General features: G+C 55.9%; 9 protein-coding genes across 9 annotated transcripts; 4 read left to right on the top strand and 5 right to left on the bottom strand.

The window, feature by feature from the left end:
• Nucleotides 1-174: 174 nt before the first annotated feature.
• Nucleotides 175-3,854, bottom strand: BKA78DRAFT_349796 (carbamoyl-phosphate synthase-like protein arginine-specific large chain; the record flags this gene model as incomplete). Its single annotated transcript, XM_066890865.1, has 3 exons — nt 175-282; nt 337-3,395; nt 3,512-3,854. 3 exons carry the CDS (start codon nt 3,852-3,854, stop codon nt 175-177), a joined length of 3,510 nt encoding a protein of 1,169 aa, XP_066747680.1.
• Nucleotides 3,855-4,555: 701 nt separating this feature from the next.
• Nucleotides 4,556-5,658, bottom strand: BKA78DRAFT_75710 (uncharacterized protein). The gene is made up of 2 exons (XM_066893703.1): nt 5,259-5,658; nt 4,556-5,210 (listed from the first exon to the last, which is right to left on the bottom strand). The coding sequence occupies exons 1-2, from the start codon at nt 5,622-5,624 to the stop codon at nt 4,722-4,724; spliced, it is 855 nt and encodes a 284-aa protein (XP_066747679.1). The 5' UTR covers nt 5,625-5,658; the 3' UTR covers nt 4,556-4,721.
• A 110-nt stretch (nt 5,659-5,768) lies between these two features.
• Nucleotides 5,769-7,274, bottom strand: BKA78DRAFT_305604 (Arp2/3 complex, 34 kd subunit p34-Arc-domain-containing protein). Its single transcript, XM_066887711.1, has 5 exons — nt 7,124-7,274; nt 6,802-7,046; nt 6,329-6,751; nt 6,130-6,279; nt 5,769-6,079 (listed from the first exon to the last, which is right to left on the bottom strand). The coding sequence occupies exons 1-5, from the start codon at nt 7,183-7,185 to the stop codon at nt 6,000-6,002; spliced, it is 960 nt and encodes a 319-aa protein (XP_066747678.1). The 5' UTR covers nt 7,186-7,274; the 3' UTR covers nt 5,769-5,999.
• Nucleotides 7,275-7,400: 126 nt separating this feature from the next.
• BKA78DRAFT_349793 (F-box/WD repeat-containing protein pof1) lies at nt 7,401-10,339 on the top strand (the record flags this gene model as incomplete). Its single annotated transcript, XM_066890864.1, has 2 exons — nt 7,401-7,417; nt 7,474-10,339. 2 exons carry the CDS (start codon nt 7,401-7,403, stop codon nt 10,337-10,339), a joined length of 2,883 nt encoding a protein of 960 aa, XP_066747677.1.
• A 790-nt stretch (nt 10,340-11,129) lies between these two features.
• On the bottom strand, nt 11,130-12,086 carry BKA78DRAFT_349792 (transcription elongation factor S-II; the record flags this gene model as incomplete). The annotated part of the gene is made up of 2 exons (XM_066890863.1): nt 11,130-11,557; nt 11,621-12,086. 2 exons carry the CDS (start codon nt 12,084-12,086, stop codon nt 11,130-11,132), a joined length of 894 nt encoding a protein of 297 aa, XP_066747676.1.
• A 184-nt stretch (nt 12,087-12,270) lies between these two features.
• BKA78DRAFT_75672 (histone acetyltransferase subunit NuA4-domain-containing protein) lies at nt 12,271-13,184 on the top strand. Its single transcript, XM_066893702.1, has 3 exons — nt 12,271-12,491; nt 12,544-12,756; nt 12,863-13,184. Exons 1-3 carry the CDS (start codon nt 12,354-12,356, stop codon nt 13,067-13,069), a joined length of 558 nt encoding a protein of 185 aa, XP_066747675.1. The 5' UTR covers nt 12,271-12,353; the 3' UTR covers nt 13,070-13,184.
• BKA78DRAFT_75669 (uncharacterized protein) lies at nt 13,015-13,798 on the top strand. Its single transcript, XM_066893701.1, has one exon. It carries the CDS (start codon nt 13,189-13,191, stop codon nt 13,675-13,677), a length of 489 nt encoding a protein of 162 aa, XP_066747674.1. The 5' UTR covers nt 13,015-13,188; the 3' UTR covers nt 13,678-13,798.
• Nucleotides 13,799-13,882: 84 nt separating this feature from the next.
• On the bottom strand, nt 13,883-14,513 carry BKA78DRAFT_305597 (uncharacterized protein). Its single transcript, XM_066887710.1, has one exon. It carries the CDS (start codon nt 14,174-14,176, stop codon nt 13,949-13,951), a length of 228 nt encoding a protein of 75 aa, XP_066747673.1. The 5' UTR covers nt 14,177-14,513; the 3' UTR covers nt 13,883-13,948.
• Nucleotides 14,514-15,466: 953 nt separating this feature from the next.
• Nucleotides 15,467-16,292, top strand: BKA78DRAFT_75664 (uncharacterized protein). Its single transcript, XM_066893700.1, has 2 exons — nt 15,467-16,075; nt 16,143-16,292. The coding sequence occupies exons 1-2, from the start codon at nt 15,696-15,698 to the stop codon at nt 16,162-16,164; spliced, it is 402 nt and encodes a 133-aa protein (XP_066747672.1). The 5' UTR covers nt 15,467-15,695; the 3' UTR covers nt 16,165-16,292.
• Nucleotides 16,293-17,319: the final 1,027 nt, after the last annotated feature.

The following is a 17,319-nucleotide window of genomic DNA, read 5'->3' as shown; positions in this document are numbered from 1 at the left end:
CTTTTCTCTTTTTCAAGCCAAATCGTTGGTTCGTGGAGAAAAAGGAAAGATGGCAAAAGTGGAATCATTTACAGTGTCCCAACCATATTTTTCGCCTCCTTGTATGTGTGGTAGTTGTCCTCCGCACTCCTCGTCGTTCCTCTCTCACTCTCGAATCCTTTTGGGTATCGCCGTTTACAAAGACTTGTTGCCGACGAACTCGCTCCACTTCCTGACCTCAGTGGGGATGCCCTCAGCACGGGGCAGCTTCTCACTGCAGCACTGAGCAAAGAGCTGAGCAGTCTGTCACGTTCGTTAGTACTCGCCTCACGCAATAGGGCAAAGTGAAAGACTTACCTTAGGCTCCATGAACAGCGGCACACCGAAGTCGACCGCGTTCCTCCTCATGACGTAGTCTTCGTCAACCAGGCTCGACGCCCTGGTCTTGGCCAGGTTGAAGACACCACGGATGTCGTACTTCTCAAACACCTCCCTGAGGGCACGCTTGTCCTCCTTGGGGAACTCAATGACCTCGACGGTCACGTTGCCGTTGGCAGACTTCTCGAGGTGGTTCTTGACAGTGTTGTTGGCCGCGTACAGCTTGTAGCCGAGCGGCGCCAGGTAGTTGACAATCCTGGTGAGCTCGGGCTTGTTGATGTCACCGCCGAACAGAAGACCCTCACCAGGCTCAGGAACACGGAAGTTCATCATCGACTGCGCCGAAGCCCAGTAGGCCTCGACCAGGTCCTTACCAAAACAGGCCATCTCACCCGTAGAGGCCATCTCGACGCCGAGGTAGGGGTCAGCGCCAGCCAGACGGGTCCACGAGAACTGAGGAACCTTGGTAGCGACGTAGTCGCGCTTCTCGGCCATCAGGTTGACGGGCTCAGGCACATCACGGCCGACAAGAGCCTTGGTGGCAACGTCGATGAAGTTGGTGCCAAGGACCTTGCTGACGAAGGGGAAGGAGCGGGAGGCACGGAGGTTGCACTCAATGACCTTGAGAGCGGGGTCACCACCCTCGGGGTCGTCAGCCTTGATAATCTGCATGTTGAAGGGACCGGTGATGTTCCAGGCCTTGGCGACCTTGTCGGCAATCTCCTTGCAGCGGTTCAGGGTCTTCTCATCGAGGTTGACGGGAGGAAGCACAAGAGTAGCGTCACCAGAGTGGACACCAGCATCCTCGACGTGCTCGCTGACGGCGTGGACGAGGACCTTGCCGCCGGAAGCGACAGCGTCAACATCAAGCTCCTTAGCACCCTCAATGTACTGAGTAATGACGACGGGGTGGTCGGGAGAAACGTCCGCAGCGGCAGTAAGCTTCTCCTCGAGCTCATTCTCGCTGCGAATGACCGTCATGGCGGCACCGGAAAGGACGTAAGAGGGACGGACGAGGACGGGGTAGCCAACAGAGGAAGCAAACTTCTTGGCCTCATCGTACGAGGAGAGCTCCTTCCACGCAGGCTGGTCAACACCGATAGAGTCAAGGATCTGAGAGAACTTGTGCCTGTCTTCGGCCTTGTCAATGTCCTTGGGGTCGGTACCGAGGACCTTGGCCTTGCCAGTCTCCTGGAGCTTGAGGGCAATGTTCTGGGCGAGTTGACCACCGACGGAGACGACGACACCCTGGGCAGTTTCGAGCTCGTAAATATCCATGACACGCTCGTAGCTGAGCTCCTCAAAGTAGAGCTTGTCAGCAACGTCAAAGTCGGTCGAGTAGGTCTCGGGGTTGTAGTTGATCATGACCGTCTTCTTGCCAAGCTTGTTCAGGGACTGAGTGGCCATGACGGCAGACCAGTCGAACTCGACAGAGCTACCAATGCGGTAGACACCGCTGCCAAGAACGACGACTCCATGGTCGTCAAAGGTGACGTCGTGCGAGGAGGCGTTGTAGGTGGTGTAGAGGTAGTTGGTGTCAGCAGGGAACTCGGCAGCCAGGGTATCAATCTTCTTGACGAAGGGGGTGATGCCGAAGCTCTTCCTGCGGGCACGGACCTCGTCCTCGGTGCTGTTGACCGCCAGAGCAATCTGCTTGTCCGAGAAACCAAGCTTCTTGGCCTTGAGGATAATCTCCTTCTTGAGGCCAAAGAGGCTGCCAATCTCCTTGAGGTCGTTGGTGCAGTCGACAATGTTTTGCAGCTTGTAGAGGAACCACTTGTCAATCTTGGTGAGGTCGTGGAGCTTCTCGACGCTGTAGCCTTCGTGGAACATGGCCTGACCGACGGCGAGCCATCTGCGGTCAGTGGGGTTCTTGAGAACATCGTCCAGGTTCTCAAACTTGTCGCCCTGGAAGCCCAGGAACCTGGGGTCGACCTGACGGCAAGCCTTCTGGAAAGATTCTTCAAAAGTACGACCAATGGCCATGACTTCACCAACAGACTTCATAGACGAACCAATGTCGCGCTTGACATTCTGGAACTTGCTCAGATCCCAGCGGGGCATCTTAGTGACAATGTAGTCCAGCGAGGGCTCAAAGTTGGCCGTCGTAGTCTTGGTGACCGCGTTGGGCAGCTCAGGGAGGGTGTGTCCCAGACCAATCTTGGCAGCGGTGTAGGCAAGAGGGTAACCAGTAGCCTTGGAAGCAAGAGCCGAAGAGCGAGAAAGACGAGCGTTGACCTCAATCACACGGTAGTCGAGACCGTCGGGCTGCAGAGCATATTGCACGTTGCACTCTCCGACGACACCCAAGTGGCGGACAATCTTGATCGCGGCAGAGCGGAGCATGTGATACTCCTCGTCGCTGAACGTCTGACTGGGAGAGACGACGATACTGTCACCAGTGTGGACACCAAGAGGGTCAAAGTTCTCCATGTTGCAGACCGTAATGCAGTTGTCGCTGGCGTCACGGACGACCTCATACTCGGCCTCCTTCCAGCCCCTGAGGGACTTCTCGACCAGGATTTGGGGCGAAAGAGTCAGAGACCGAGCAGCCAAGTTCCTGAGCTCTTCCCTGTTGTTGGCAAAACCGGAACCAAGACCTCCCAGGGCGTAAGCTGCACGGACGATGATGGGGTATCCAATCTTGTCGGCAGCATCCAGCGCCTCGTCGACGGTGTTGACGGCAATAGACTCGGCAATGGGAATGTTGATCTCGTTCAGGGCCTGGGCAAAGAGGTCACGGTCCTCGGAAGTCTCGAGAGTCTTGACGCTCGTTCCCAGAACCTTGACGTTGTAGCGCTCAAAGACGCCCATCTTGTTCAGCTTGACACCGAGGTTGAGGGCAGTCTGACCACCGAAGCTGAGGAAGATGCCGTCGGGCCTTTCCTTTTCAATGACGTGGGTAACATATTCGGGAGTGACGGGGAGGTAGTAAATCTCGTCCGCAAGCACATGGGACGTCTGGATGGTAGCGATGTTGGGGTTGATGAGCACCGACTTCACGCCGGCCTCCTTCAATGCCTTGAGCGCTTGCGAGCCTGTCAAGACAACGCATTAGCTTGCCATGTCTCATCTTGCTTTTTCTGGAGCAAATAATTTTTGCGGCACAGTCCCCAAAGCTTTCATGTCCGCACAGAAAAATTGCATGACTCACCCGAGTAGTCGAACTCTCCAGCTTGACCGATGCTCAGACCACCGGAGCCAATGACAAGCACCTTCTTCACATCGACCAGGTCGCGGGCACCAGAGATGACGCCGCTGTCGAGGAAGGCCTTGGTAGCTGACGCCTCGGCGCTCTTGTTGCGGAGGCCAGCGACGCGCGAAAAGGCGCGCAGCTGCTGAGCCGAAGCCCTGGAAACCTCAGTCTTCCTCAGAGACAGCAGCGGTGACGAGGCGCTGGCCGTAAAGGTGCGAGTAGAGATCTGAGGAGCTCCGGGGGTGCGACATGAGCGGAGGAGGTTGGGCGCGCGGCGCGCGAGCCGCCCTGAGAGAGCCATTGTAGCTGAACGAATTGGGGAAGAGGCAGCAAGGCCGGTTGAACCTCTTCGACCCTCAGCTAGGAGCTCGCGAGGAAGAAGAGAATTGTTTGGGTGGAGAGGAGGGTGACGGAATGAGGGGAGGATATTAGACCTCGAAGCGCAGCAAAAACTAAAGCGCGGATCCCTCGCGATAAGGATAAGGCACCGGGGCCCGGGCGGTCAACAAGAATTGAAGTCAAGGAACAACCGTGACGTCTGTCCGGCGGCTGTCAAGGGACCAAATGGCTGCTCGAGCTGCAGCAAAGGGTCAATGGGCGCGCTAATAAATAATACGGCCGGCCAGACGACGATGAGTCAATAATCCAGGGCCCAAGTGTTGTTGTGCGCAATCTGGTGGAGAGCGAGATCGAGCTTGTATAATTTTTTGACGAGCCCGATTTTCGGACTCGCAGTCCCCTCCCCCTCCCCCTCCCACAAGTCCGCGGCCCGCTGCCAGCCCAGGAAATGCACCTGGCACCGTCGGAACACGCAGACTTTTGCTTGTCACACGCATCTTGCCGTCCAAGGGACTAGCGACCCCGTGGGGGTTTTGGCTTTGTTTTAGCCCTACAGCCCCAAATCCTCCCCCCAATTGATGCCGCACGCTGTGTGCAATTACATTTTCTATTGATCAAGAGAACCATTGCCCGGATGACTCCAACCCATGCTGATCTCCAGATCCACTTCTCCCCAACATCGGTATCCATGCTCGTCATCATGGAGTGCTTGCATTATTGATCCGGCCCGATCCTCTCCCATGTGCGTTTACTGTATCGTTATGCTTTACATTGGCTTCGTCCTCCGCTCCTCCGCAACGTGTCACGGAAGATCTAGAAGGCGCCGACCTCACTTTTTACCAGCTGCCTTTCCCTTGGCGCTTTTTCCATCTTTGGCTGCGTTTTGTTCTGCAGCCTTCATTCTATCCTTGTATGCCCTGGGACTTTCCAACTCCGCGGAGTTCTTCGTCTTGTTGAAGAACTGCGCCAGCTTGGATCGTCCAGACCACATGCCGACCTTGTTGGCTTTCGCCTTTGCCTCTGCAGCGCGGTACTTGTCCTCAAATTCCCCAAATTCTGATCCTGTCTTGGCTTCGTAAACGGTAGCGAGGCCGTTCTTTAGCATCTCGAGTCCGACGTCTTTGCGGAAGAGGCCCCGTCGAACAGTGACGGTCGCAACTACGCGATCATATTGGTCGCGGCGATATATGTATGCGCGGACGCGTCGGTCGAGAATGTAGTCTTTGAGCCATTCGAAAGCTTCTTGTCCATACGGTTGCGCCGGCTTGCCGAAATGCGAGAGTTCGGGAGCGTCGACTCCTGCTATGCGAATGTGGATCTGCCCTCATGTCAGACTTGACCAGAGCGCAGTCGCGCAGAGACGTACAGTATTTGACTGCAATCCTTGCTTACTGGTAGGAACCTTCCTCCATGGTAGCCAACCCCAGCCAGTCAGCCTACCGCCAGGTGTGTGAAATAGGTGAAAGTTGTCAGCGTCGCCAACCCTTGTGACTTTGCCGAATAGACTCTTGCGCCTGAAGTACGTTGGCTTGATGTAGTTGACACTCGGTATTCTCCTGACGTAGGATTTGTAGAAGCGAATAAGGAGGAGGGAAGTCGCAGTAACGGCTGCCGACGTTGCCAAGTTTCGCGGTGTCAGAGTACTGTCCCAGTCGACACTGCCGTCCTCCCGTTTCGACCAGGACAGAAAACTCTCTTGGTCGTCATCTTGTTTCGACCAAGGCCACCGCATGTCTGCGGCGGTAAAGAGAGGAAGTGTTGTGCTTATGCGCGTAGAGTGAGACGAGTCTACGACCTGGCGCGGCGCTAGGACCAAGTCGGAGGCCGAAGGCGGTGTGGAGACCGGGGTTGCTCAAGAGTGACGTATGACAGGCACGGGGGTTGAAATGTTAGAAATTCTCTACAAGTTGCGAGATAGCCAAATACTGCTTTTCGCGTTGGAGACTGGCCGACCGTGTCCAAACCAACCGTTGTGCGGCCTGACGTGTTCGTTCCACGACCTCCATGCACTTGACGCGTCTCCCTAAAACAGCACACGACAGCAGCACCCTGGCACGTTACGGCTTCCCAAGCAATTCTTCTACATACATGCTTCCTTGTCGCCACATTAGAAGTTGACCTTGAAAGTGCGTCCACTGGCAGTCTTTCTCTCCTTCTCCTCCGTCTCCGGTCTGGCTCTGCGCAGAACTTGATGGCATTAACATCTCCCTTTTCGAAATTGACTGCGAATCCCTTACCTTGCAGAAAGTCGGCAGTGCGTCTCCTCATTCTCGAGTGGATGTAGGCCTTGGATGCCTTGATATGGTAGTGGAAGTAGTCACGGAAAGTCTGGATGTGGGAAATGACCTCGTAACGGCGTTGAAGCGTCAGGTGTCTAGGGAAGAGGACTGCTTCTGTTAGCTCACAGGTATCAACTCCCCCTTGCAACCAACTCACCAAAGGTGATGTAGCCAACATCGCCTGCCCTGGCTTGTGCAAGCTCTGGTTGATCTTGGAGTTCCAAAGGCGGGTCGTTCCTGAACAGAACCTGTGGGGCGTTCTGAATGGCTCTCCTCCGAGCATCGACGAACTCCTGCAGGAAGACTTTGCCAAAAATGCGGTCCGTCTCCTCCTTGAAGACCGTACTGAAAATGACTGTCACTCGGTCGTGACCAGCCTTGATGTAGATGGCTTCCTCCTCGCGATAGTGGATTGCGCGCACAGCGCCGCCCTCACGGACACCCTGGGGCGCAGACTCGGACGTGTATTTGGAGGCTTCCTCTTGCAGGGCAGCGAACTCGTCGAAAGCCTGCTCGAAAGGAGCAGCCATGGCGTTGCGCTTCAGCAGGGAGATCTTGCGAACCAGCTCATCCCGAGCCTCTGTGCCTCAATCAGTATCCTTTCCAATACCCACGGCAGAGAGCTACTACCTTGGTCCGCAGGCAAATTCTCCAAGTCAACCTGCACTGAGAAATCATAGCCTGATTCCGGGGCAATGATGTAGGGGCCGTATTCGCGCTCAAGCACCTGCTGGGCACCGTACTTGAGGAGCTCCTGGAAGCATCGGACGGCTATCGAGACGACAATCTTAGACTTGGTTTCTGGAGTGGAGATGTGGAAGGTGACGCCGTCAAAGTCGGAGACAATCTGGTCAATGGAGGCTGGGGGAGCTCCTCTGTAGTCCTGTTAGCTACTCCGGTCTCCGCGGGGGCTAGCTCCTCGATCTGAGGGCAATGCAGGGGCATTCTGTACCCTGACAGACGGTCGTTCAGCAGCGACTCAATGAGCACATTCTGGTAGTCCAAGAGCAACATCGTGGGCGACGCTGCAGGATATAGAGGTTGTTGATGCGTGATCCGGGGGTGGTGACGAGGCAGCCGTGGTGCAGCTGGAGGCGGTGGTCCGCCCTACGGGCGCCAAGCGCTGGGACGTGGGGCGCGCGGAAAGGTAGCGGGATCGCCCAAAAAGTCCGCTCGGAGCTTCGAAAAAGTTGAGACGGCAGACGCGCCTCTGTCAACAACCTTTCGCAATGGTCAAATCATACGTGTACGTGTCCAAGTCTGCTCATCATATTGTCGCGTGAACCCGGCTAATCTGAATAGAAAGTATGAGCATTCGCATACCTTCGGCGTCGTAAATTCTGCAACCTCGAATGCAGTCTGGGTTCCTGATGCTGGCGCAAACCGTTTGACTGGCGCTGGTCATGCCTACGTCGGTGCCAACGAAGAAGTCCTTTGCTGGGACGTGAAGAAGGGCGACCTTCTCAGTAGATGGCACGACCGAGCTTGCTCTGCTGAAGTCACTGCCATCGCCCAGAGCAAAACCGACCCCGATGTTTTCGCCGTGGGATACGCAGATGGCAGTATTAGGGTCTGGGATTCCAAGACTTCGTCCCTCTTGATCAGCTTCAACGGTCACAAGTCGGCCGTCACACACTTGACCTTCGACGACTCTGGAGTGCGGCTCGCCAGTGGCTCCAAGGACACCGACATCATTGTGTGGGACCTCATAGGAGAAGTTGGTCTTTTCAAGCTTCGCGGCCACAAGGATCAAATCACAGGCCTCCAATTTCTTCGCGTCAGCCCCGACGAAAATGGCGACGAGGACGAGATGCCTGCCGTTAGCGACGAGGGCCCGGTCTTCCTCCTTTCCACGAGCAAGGATGCATTAATCAAAATTTGGGATGTCAACTCCCAGCACTGCATCGAAACACACGTTGCGCAGACCAACGGAGAATGCTGGGCACTTGGCGTCTCTCCCGACCACAATGGATGCATCACGGCTGGAAACGATGGCGAGCTGAAGATCTGGGCTATTGACCAAGAGGGCCTCCGCAGCGCGTCGAAACAAGTGGACGAGATTGCAAACTCCAGATTTTTGATTGACCGGGGCACATTAAATCGGCAAGGCAAGGACCGGACACTGGGAATCCGCTTCCATCCCCGACTCGACTACATCGCGATACACGGTTCAGAAAAGGCCGTCGAGATTTGGAGAATAAGATCCGATGAGGAAGTTCAAAAAAGCCTAGCCAGAAAGAAGAAGAGAAGAAAGGAAAAGCTCAAGGAGAAGGGAGGCGATGTGGACATGACGGACGCAGACGACGCCGTGAGCGTAAGTGTTGCCGACATCTTTACTCCATATGTCATCGTCCGGACAGGAGGCAAGGTGCGGTCTGTGGAATGGACCGGAAGGGGCTCAAAGGCATTACAACTGCTCGTGGCGACTACCAACAACCTGCTGGAAGACTACACCATCCCGACAAAAGAGCGAACGAAGAAGGCATCAAAGGAGGAGCCGCCAGAGTACAGTCGTCAATATTCCGTCGATCTTCCTGGACATCGGACAGATGTGCGCGCCATGGCCTTGAGTTCTGATGATCGAATGTTGGCATCGGCCTCGAGCGGCAGTCTCAAGATCTGGAACGTCAAAACCCAAACTTGTCTGCGCACTCTCGAGTGCGGCTACGCGCTCTGCTGCGCTTTCCTTCCTGGAGACAAGATTGTGGTGGTCGGCACGAAGACGGGAGAAATCGAGCTGTTTGACATTGCATCATCGCAGCTGGTGGACACTGTTCAGGCGCACGACGGCGCCGTATGGACCCTTGATCTCCATCCAGACGGAAAGTCAGTCGTCACCGGTAGCGCAGACAAGACGGCCAAGTTTTGGACTTTTGAAATCGTCCAGGAAGAAATTCCTGGAACGAAGCGCACGACTCCCAAGCTCAAGCTCGTCCACTCACGCACGCTCAAGGTCAATGATGACATTCTGAGCCTCTGCTTCTCCGCAGACTCTCGCCTCCTGGCCGTCGCGACTCTGGACAACACGGTCAAGGTCTTCTTTGTTGATTCACTAAAGCTTTTCTTGAACCTCTACGGCCACAAGCTCCCCGTGCTCAACATGTCCATTTCCTCGGACAGCAAACTGATCGCAACTTGTTCCGCCGACAAGAATGTGCGTCTCTGGGGTCTCGACTTTGGCGACTGCCACAAGTCGTTCTTCGCCCACCAAGACTCCATCATGCAAGTCTCCTTCGTCCCACACCCCGTCTCGCGAGATGAGGGCCACTTCTTCTTCAGCGCATCCAAAGACCGCACCATCAAGACGTGGGACGGCGACAAGTTTGAGCAGATCCAAAAGCTCGACGGCCACCACGGCGAGATCTGGGCCATGGTCGTCAGCCGGACCGGCGACTTCTTCGTCACCGCCTCGCACGACAAGAGCATCCGGGTGTGGAACCAGAGTGACGAGCCCATCTTCCTCGAAGAAGAGCGCGAGCGCGAGCTTGAAGAGCTGTATGAGTCAACGCTCGCAACCTCTCTCGACGCCGACGGGGACGCCACAGGGGAAGATGGCGAAAAGGACGAAGTCGGCGCCGCCACGAAGCAAACGATTGCGACGCTGACGGCAGGTGAACGCATCATCGAAGCGCTAGAGCTGGGCCTGGCGGACCTGGAGACCGTCAACGAGTGGAAAGCCAAACGGGCAGCCAACCCGTCAGTCAACATGGCGCCGCCGCAGCGCGACCCTCTATACATGGCACTGGGCGGCATCAGCGCCGAGCAGCACGTCCTCAACACCGTGGCCAAGATCCCAGCGGCCTCGCTTCACGACGCGCTACTCGTGCTGCCCTTCTCCACGCTCCCGGGCCTGTTCCGCTTCATCAACATCTGGGTGCGGAGGCAGTGGAACGTCCCCCTCGTGTGCCGCGTGCTCTTCTTCATGCTGCGCACGCACCAGCGCCAGATTGTGGCGAGCAAGGAGCTGAAGACGACGCTCGAGGACATGCGCGAGGATCTGAGGACCACGTTGGGCGGGCTCAAGGACATGATGGGCTTCAATGCCGCGGCGGTCAAGTTTGTCGGATCCAAGGCGGATGACTCCAAGGTGGCTAGGTTGGAAGATGTTCAGGAGGAGGCTGCGGCTGACAAGGGTCGCAAGAAGAGGGCGTTTGTCGATGTCGCGTAAGTGTAATTTTTTTGTCAAAAAGGGAGGCATCAGGTGTTCTAGTTTTCAATGGAATATGGAAGATCAAGACCAAGACCAAGAATCCTGGAATGTTATGTGATTGCAAATGTACAGGAGAATTGATGTACCAAACTCTGAATGCGGGTACAGTGGATGTTGAAGGAATATGTTGACCCTGCTTTGGGCGGAATTTGGGAATTTGGGCAGATGCATGACTTTCTCAAGCTCATGACCGATTTCTGCGATATTGCCTCCGGAATTTGCTGCTCACATTCTCTGAGTGACTACATAGGAGCCAGGATGTTTTCCATTTCATGCAGTCTTCTTCAGCATAGAAAGCAACACTTGAAGTGGACAATGACCCTGATCACACTCTCTTCGGGGAAAGAAGCAGACTCGAAAAATCATATTTTTTGGTCTTCAAGTCTTGCCAATGGCTAAGCTTGGAGAAAGGACTTCTGAATTGTCGGCATTGACCGCGTGATCATGCGCAAAGGACCAAGCAACATTAGCCGGTGGTATGAAAGCGCGCTCTAAGCTCATTTTAAAGAAACCAACGCAAGAACTCTCCTAACTTCTACCTCCCTGACTTCCACCTTTGCTGCCGTGAATCGTCTCGGACGTAACCCTGCCAGACTCCGCCTCGTCGAAAACTCCGATGCCGCCTCCGCCACATGCCACTCGGTTCTAGAGCCAGGCAAACGTGCCTGTGTGATGGATAAAATGATGTTCCCATTTTTTCCAGGGGTATTAGTGGATTGGTGGACATGGTCCGAAAAGAGAAAGAAACTCATGAGAATTTCCAGCGGTTGCCGCAGTTGGTGCACTCGCAAAAGGTCGTCATCGGTTCATCGGCGGACCGGGTTTGCGCCTGGCTGTAGGAAACCTTCTTTTGACCGCACTTGCCGCAAGTCAAGCTCGTACTGATGCTCTTTTCCGCACGCGCAACCATGGCCTTGTTCATGTTTTCCTGTTCCAAGCGCTCCGCCTCGGCGCGCTTCTCGTCGGACATCAGTTCCTCGCTCGTCATGACCACGAATTTCGTCGGAGGAATCTCGCCAGAGAGCACGCGGCGGCGCAGGCCTGGGTTAGACTTGTTTTTCAGGTTGAGATACAGGCTGCGCATGCGCTCCTTGTATTGCGAAGAGGTCTCGGGCTGGTACTTGTTGAAGGCGGCAAGTTCGACGTCGCGTGCTACTCCGAGGACGACCGCGGGCACTGATGAGGTGAACAAAGTCAGCGAAAAGATTTTTCACGAAGCATGTATGGCGCAGGACTTACGATCCTCGGACATCAGCGCCAATCCGTCGTACATGAGCTTCAAGCAGTTGTCGCGTGTCGGATTTCCAGTGACCCTATGGTCCACTCCATCGGCCTTGGCATTGCGCTTTTCGGGGGGGACCGTGTGCTTGGGCTTGGGCTTTGCTGCGGGAGCTGGTGAAGCGGTTGCAGGTGAACTTGTGCCATTGACTTGCTTGGGTGTCGCGCCACCTCCAGTCTTCTTCACGTCACCGCGCCACTTTGACACCAGCTCGCTTGCCTTCCTAGCAACCGCAGGATCCTTGTGGGTCTTGAGCTTGTTGACCGTGATGCCGATTCTCGTCGAGCGCAGAATGTCCTCCGTCGCTTGGACGCCGTTGCGCAAATCGTCCAAGAGCTTGATAAAGGACTCGCTAGGCTCGCCGGCGGCCGAGGCTTTCAGGATGGCATCGCCATGCTCCTTGACGTCTTTGGCGTTCATCGTCATCTTGCCGATTGGAGGTATGGAATAGTCGAGTTGTAGTGCATGCGACAACTTTGCTCCGAAGCCTTGATCAGACAAAGTACGTTGGTCGTTGCCGGAGATGAGGCAACTTCCGCCGCGGGGAACGCGCTAGCGAAGGCGGTGAACGCCGAGCCGTCGCGCTCAACACCATCGCGTCGCTACCGGTGTTCGCCAAACCCATCGCCATCCCTACCCACCGCCGTCCGCCCTGATATCCTCATCTTGTGTAACTGTATCGAGTCATCCGTCATGGCCGAAAACGCTCCTCCCGCCGACCCGGCCGCCAATGCCAACTCCGAAGCCACGCGAGGTCTGCCGTACTACGAAAAGCTGCGGAAGGACTTGCGTGATGCCCTGCAGAAGAAACGGCTACTTGACAATGCTCTGGTGGGTGCTATTTCGACTCAATTGGATCCAGTCGCTAATGCGCTTCATCCAGAACAACCTCGAAGAGACAATCTACCGCGCGGAAACGAATTACCTCGAGGAAACCACGGCAGGAAACATCGTCAAGGGATTCGACAACTACATCAAGGGAGCAGTAGCAGGAACAACGGGCAGCATTGGTGGTGCAAATGCTGCGCGGAGAAAGGCTCCCATCAGCGATCAAGACCGAATATTCAGTCGGAGCTCACACAGCTTCATGGCAAACGTAAGTTTGCGATTACGATATCTTGGAGCCGTCTGGCTGGGACATTTGGGCTCGTGGCCATCCACGGTCGATCTTTGAGATGATCGAGTGCCAATGATGTGTGCAGCAGGACTCCCCCGCAGGATCGGCGCAAACCACACCTTCGCATGCGCCTACCCCAACATCGTCCTTCCCGAGCGCGCGAGAGAGCAATCATCCAACGCCAGGAAGTACGACGAGCAAAGCCCCGAATAACAAGAAGCGAACATCCAAAGAAGAGGATGATGATGGAAAGCCAGCAAAACGAGGGAAAATCACATATGGCAGGGACTAGTGGAATTTGGATTGCGCCTATGAGCGTGACTGGCGTTGGTTGGATATTTTTCAAAGAGCAGCATATGGGGAGTCCGTCATTGGCAGGCGTTGAATGTTTTCAGGCGGCGTTCAAAGGGAATGGCGAGAGCAGGGTCTGAATTGATACCCAGGAAATACTGTCCACAGGAAGCTCTGAAAACAAGCTATGACACCCTTTACTCAACACGTGCTTTCCATCTCCGAGTCTCATCAAGGACACCCCGATTGACGAGAGTAGCGGTGAGGCAGAAGGATGGAGCATATTTCGGAAAACGAAAGCAACATTCCCTCGATGCCAGGAGTACCATGATAACTAGAGGCGATAACGAAAAAGGGGACTTGAGGATGACGAAATGCTCTGAAGAAGTTGAGCGTCAGAGCGCACATGATGGCAAAAGGGCAACAAGTTGCAAGACGACTGAATATGGCCTCACGATGGGGAGACCACCACGAGGTCCGCCTGCAAAGAGCAATCCGGGCCGTTGGACGAGACATTTTGGGCGACCTAATCTCGCAGCCAGCCTTTTGGATATGAGGCATCTGAGACAACTCCACAGCGACAAGAGGCACAGCCCCTGGGGCACATGACGGGGGCTTGAGGGGATTGTGTGCGCGGACGGACCCCCCTTTCTGGGAAGAAGCACCAAGCCCGCGAGCATCCAAGCTCGACCGTTGAGAAGCCGTTTTGGGGAATCACTTGAACCGACAAAGGAAATGGGATCCACCCGGCGATATTAGGTGTTCCTGACGATCGCCTCGTGGCCGACATTGCCAAGTGGAATTGCAGATCTGGGGAGGGAGGGAGGGAGGGAGGGGAACAGAAGGGGGGGATGGCTCTCAAACGGTTCCACGTCGTCCCTCAACCCCTGCCCGCCACCACATACCAGCTCGTCTCGGTAATGCTCTGCCCAGGGCGGGTTTGGAGAGGGGGCCCGGCGCAGTGTGCGAGAGACGCTCGAGTTTCGGAGCAGCAGCCTTGCCCAGGACAGGAGGGCAGGCAGGCAGGCAGCTTTCTTGGGTTGGGGTCTACCGAGTTCGCACCGTGCGAACAGTGCTGGACAGACACGAGAAATGATGCAAGCCACATGCACCGCGGGGAGGCCCGCAGACAGAGGAGCCGTTTGATTATTGCAGAGGATAGCGCGGCGCGCCCACGCGCGTGCGTGCTGGGCAGCGGGGCGGAGGGGAGGGGAGGGAGCGGTATTGATCATGATCTGTCCATCGTCGAGTTGAGCCGAGCGTCTGCCTCTTCGCCTTCAACAAGGTGTTGGGTTGTCACTGTCCACCATCTCGTCTTCACTCTCCAGTTTCAGCTCCTTTGGTTTCTGCAGCGTGTCAGCAATGAGACCGAGACGGACGTTGAGACCCGGCCGGGTGGTTCAGATGATGCATCACTCAGGGTAGCCGACGCAGAGCTGTCAGAGCGAAGCTTGACGGCTTGCGACGAATGAAGATGCCAGGCCGACAAGTGCACCTCCCATTATTCCGCCGCCGACTTCATCCTGTCCACCTCATCCCATCCATGGATCCCAGCCCAGGATCCTCGGGCCGACCAACAAACACCACCTCAGCATGCCCTCCATCTCCATTGGACTGAGGCCGTCTCCTTTTTTCGCCACCACTCGTGCTCACAGCGGCGTTGTGTAGAGGCGGCAGAAGACGACGAATCACCGCCAGCGAACACGTTGACGCCACATGTGGAGCGCGGCGGCCGTTGTTGATGTCTGGGAGCCCGGGGTGAACATGAACCAAGCAAACCCCCCTTGCTCGTGCGAACCAAGTTCCCCGAACGATTCGGCTCGACTGAACCGACACGATTGGCTGCACGAGGAGGCCGGTCTGTGGGTTGGTGGTGGCGGCTGGGTTGGCATGGCATATGCTCTTCGCGCTCAAACCAACCAACCGCTCGACCTTCCTTCTGCGTCGTCGCGTCGTGGTTTTCGTCCACCTCACATGCCGCGCCAAGACGCAAGCCAGCGTAGCCAGCTGGTCCGCTCGTCCACAATGCCCTGTGCCTATTCCCTCAAGCCAACAGCGCTAGGGTGGGCAAGACGATTGGATGCTGGTGGTGGCTACGCGGCTTTCTCGCAATCATGGCGCCACATCGCTCAATGGAAAGCATCAAGGCCTGCCATCCAATCAATATAGCAGTCACCATTATCCGTACCTAGAACGGCTGCAGCGACTCCATTGTCCCGAATAGGAAGTTGTTCGAATTTCGGACCACGCCCTCACCCGTCGACGTTGTGGTTCAAGCTTTTGGAGAGCGATGAAGCAGACGTCATGCCGAGAGAATGATTGATTGTGAACCGTGTAGATAGATTGATAAGTAAATTGCAACGAGGACGGTGTATCGGCATGTGCTAAGTGTGAGTGGGAGACAGAAATGGCGGCCCTCCAACAAGCCCTATCCCAGTTGGTAGCTAATCACGTCGCGACTCTACTTTTGCGCCTTCTCTCATGCCGCGTGCCTTGTCCAATTTTCTGTGAAGAGGCGGGGAGACGGACATTTGTCTTCCCCACACTCTCTCCACGTTAATCCAGTTTGGCAATGCAGGCAGGTATCCGCATCGTATAGCCATTCCTCTGCTTTTGCCTAAACCTCCATGTCCATGACCAATACCTTGCTTGCATTCGCATTTCGACTGCTCTGCTTTAGCCCTTTCAGTACAAGTTCCCCTGTACATCCCGTCCATCCACCTACCTATCCCATCCCTATCCCTCCCTTCATCCCTCCCGCATTACATCACTCCCGTCACGCATACTTTTCGCGCCTGCGCCCGCCCGCCCGCCGCGCACGATCCAATCCAAACATGATCCTTGAGGGTGTGGAGGACCGACTCACCTTACCACCCCGTCGACGCCATGAGTTCATGCGCGCCAAAACAGATCTTGGTTGTCGACGCTCCTCCAGCGTTTCGACTCAACGGGCGTTTCGCGCCGCTCAGCTCGGCTACTCAGCTCCTCGCATCTCTTGCCACGACGGGTGAAAGCATCGCAGCCAGCCCTGCGATGGGCGCCTCTTTGTGCTGTTGCGTTGACCTGCAGAACAGGTATAGGTGGTGGGTTGAGTAGGGAGGCAATTTTCGTGATGACGCATGCCACGAACCAAGCGACTCATGCCCTCAAACGCTGCCCTGCCCAGCGCGCCGCGGCTCAGTTCAGCCCATCCCGCGCGATCGCAGCAACGAGCCAACTCAAACCAACCGACCCGACTCGCGTCGCGGTCAGATAGTCGGACGCGGAGTGTGGAGTGTGGGGAAAAGAGCAATGCGGAGAAAGGTCGTCCAGTGACAAGAGGAGCAATTTTGCGCTAATTTACAAGGTCTTTCAGGGGGCCAAAAACAAACGAACCGACAGCGAACAGGCTGGTAGCGTGAGAGCGTGCGGCACAGCGGGAGGAAGGAGGGAAGCGCCAACTGGGATGCTGGCAGCAGTAAACCATTTCAACGCCCGCATCTGCGACGGGCAGCAGAAAGCTTCAAGCCAGCGGTCAACCCTGCCGAATGCCGCATGGCAGCGGCGCCGCTGCGTGAGGGAGGGGAGCGCAGGTGAGGGCTTCCCAGCCTCCATCTGCGGCAGGCAAAGCCATCCAGGTTGGTCTGGCGCGCGGACGCATGGAGTAGGGTAGGGGTTGGTAGGCGGGTAGGGATGGCAGGTGGACTCCCGCAAGTAAATGTAGGAGTGTAGGCCCGTAGGTGGTGTCTTCCTGGACAACTACATCAGCGTGCAGGAGACCGACAGGAGATATCCCCGCAACGTCGACAGCCGCGACATCATCACCCGCCGCGCGACGAGTGTGTTTTCTGTTTTTAGGCTCAAGCTCTTTTTCGGCTGTGGCGTGTGGTTTTCGTTCTTTGTCGTTGTGGTTGTGGTCTGCGTGCGGGAAAACAAGTCGTCCTAAGCTGACATGCGGGTGCTATTCTTGCTCGGCTGTTTGCCTACTGACTTGCTGCAAAGATTGCGTAACTCATATCCCCAGGTCTCAGGGATGGGTGTGCGGAATTTTAGGTCGGTGGGTAGGTGTGTAGCTTTGAGCCACACATGAGGCTAACTTAGTAGCCGACCGACCCGAGGAAAAAAGCCGTCTTATTTCTTTTCTTGTCTTGCAGCAGCCGCATAGCAAGTTTGTAGTGTCCCTTGAGTATCGCGAAATGACGACTGGGCGTGTCCTGAGTAATGTCTTGAGGTTGTCGTGAGTCTCTGTGTCGTCATCCTGCATTGCTGCGT

This window comes from Phyllosticta capitalensis (genome assembly GCF_038381095.1).
Source record: "Phyllosticta capitalensis strain CBS 128856 chromosome Unknown BKA78scaffold_2, whole genome shotgun sequence".
NCBI lineage: Eukaryota > Fungi > Ascomycota > Dothideomycetes > Botryosphaeriales > Phyllostictaceae > Phyllosticta > Phyllosticta capitalensis.
This window is presented reverse-complemented; position numbering and strand designations above follow the sequence as displayed.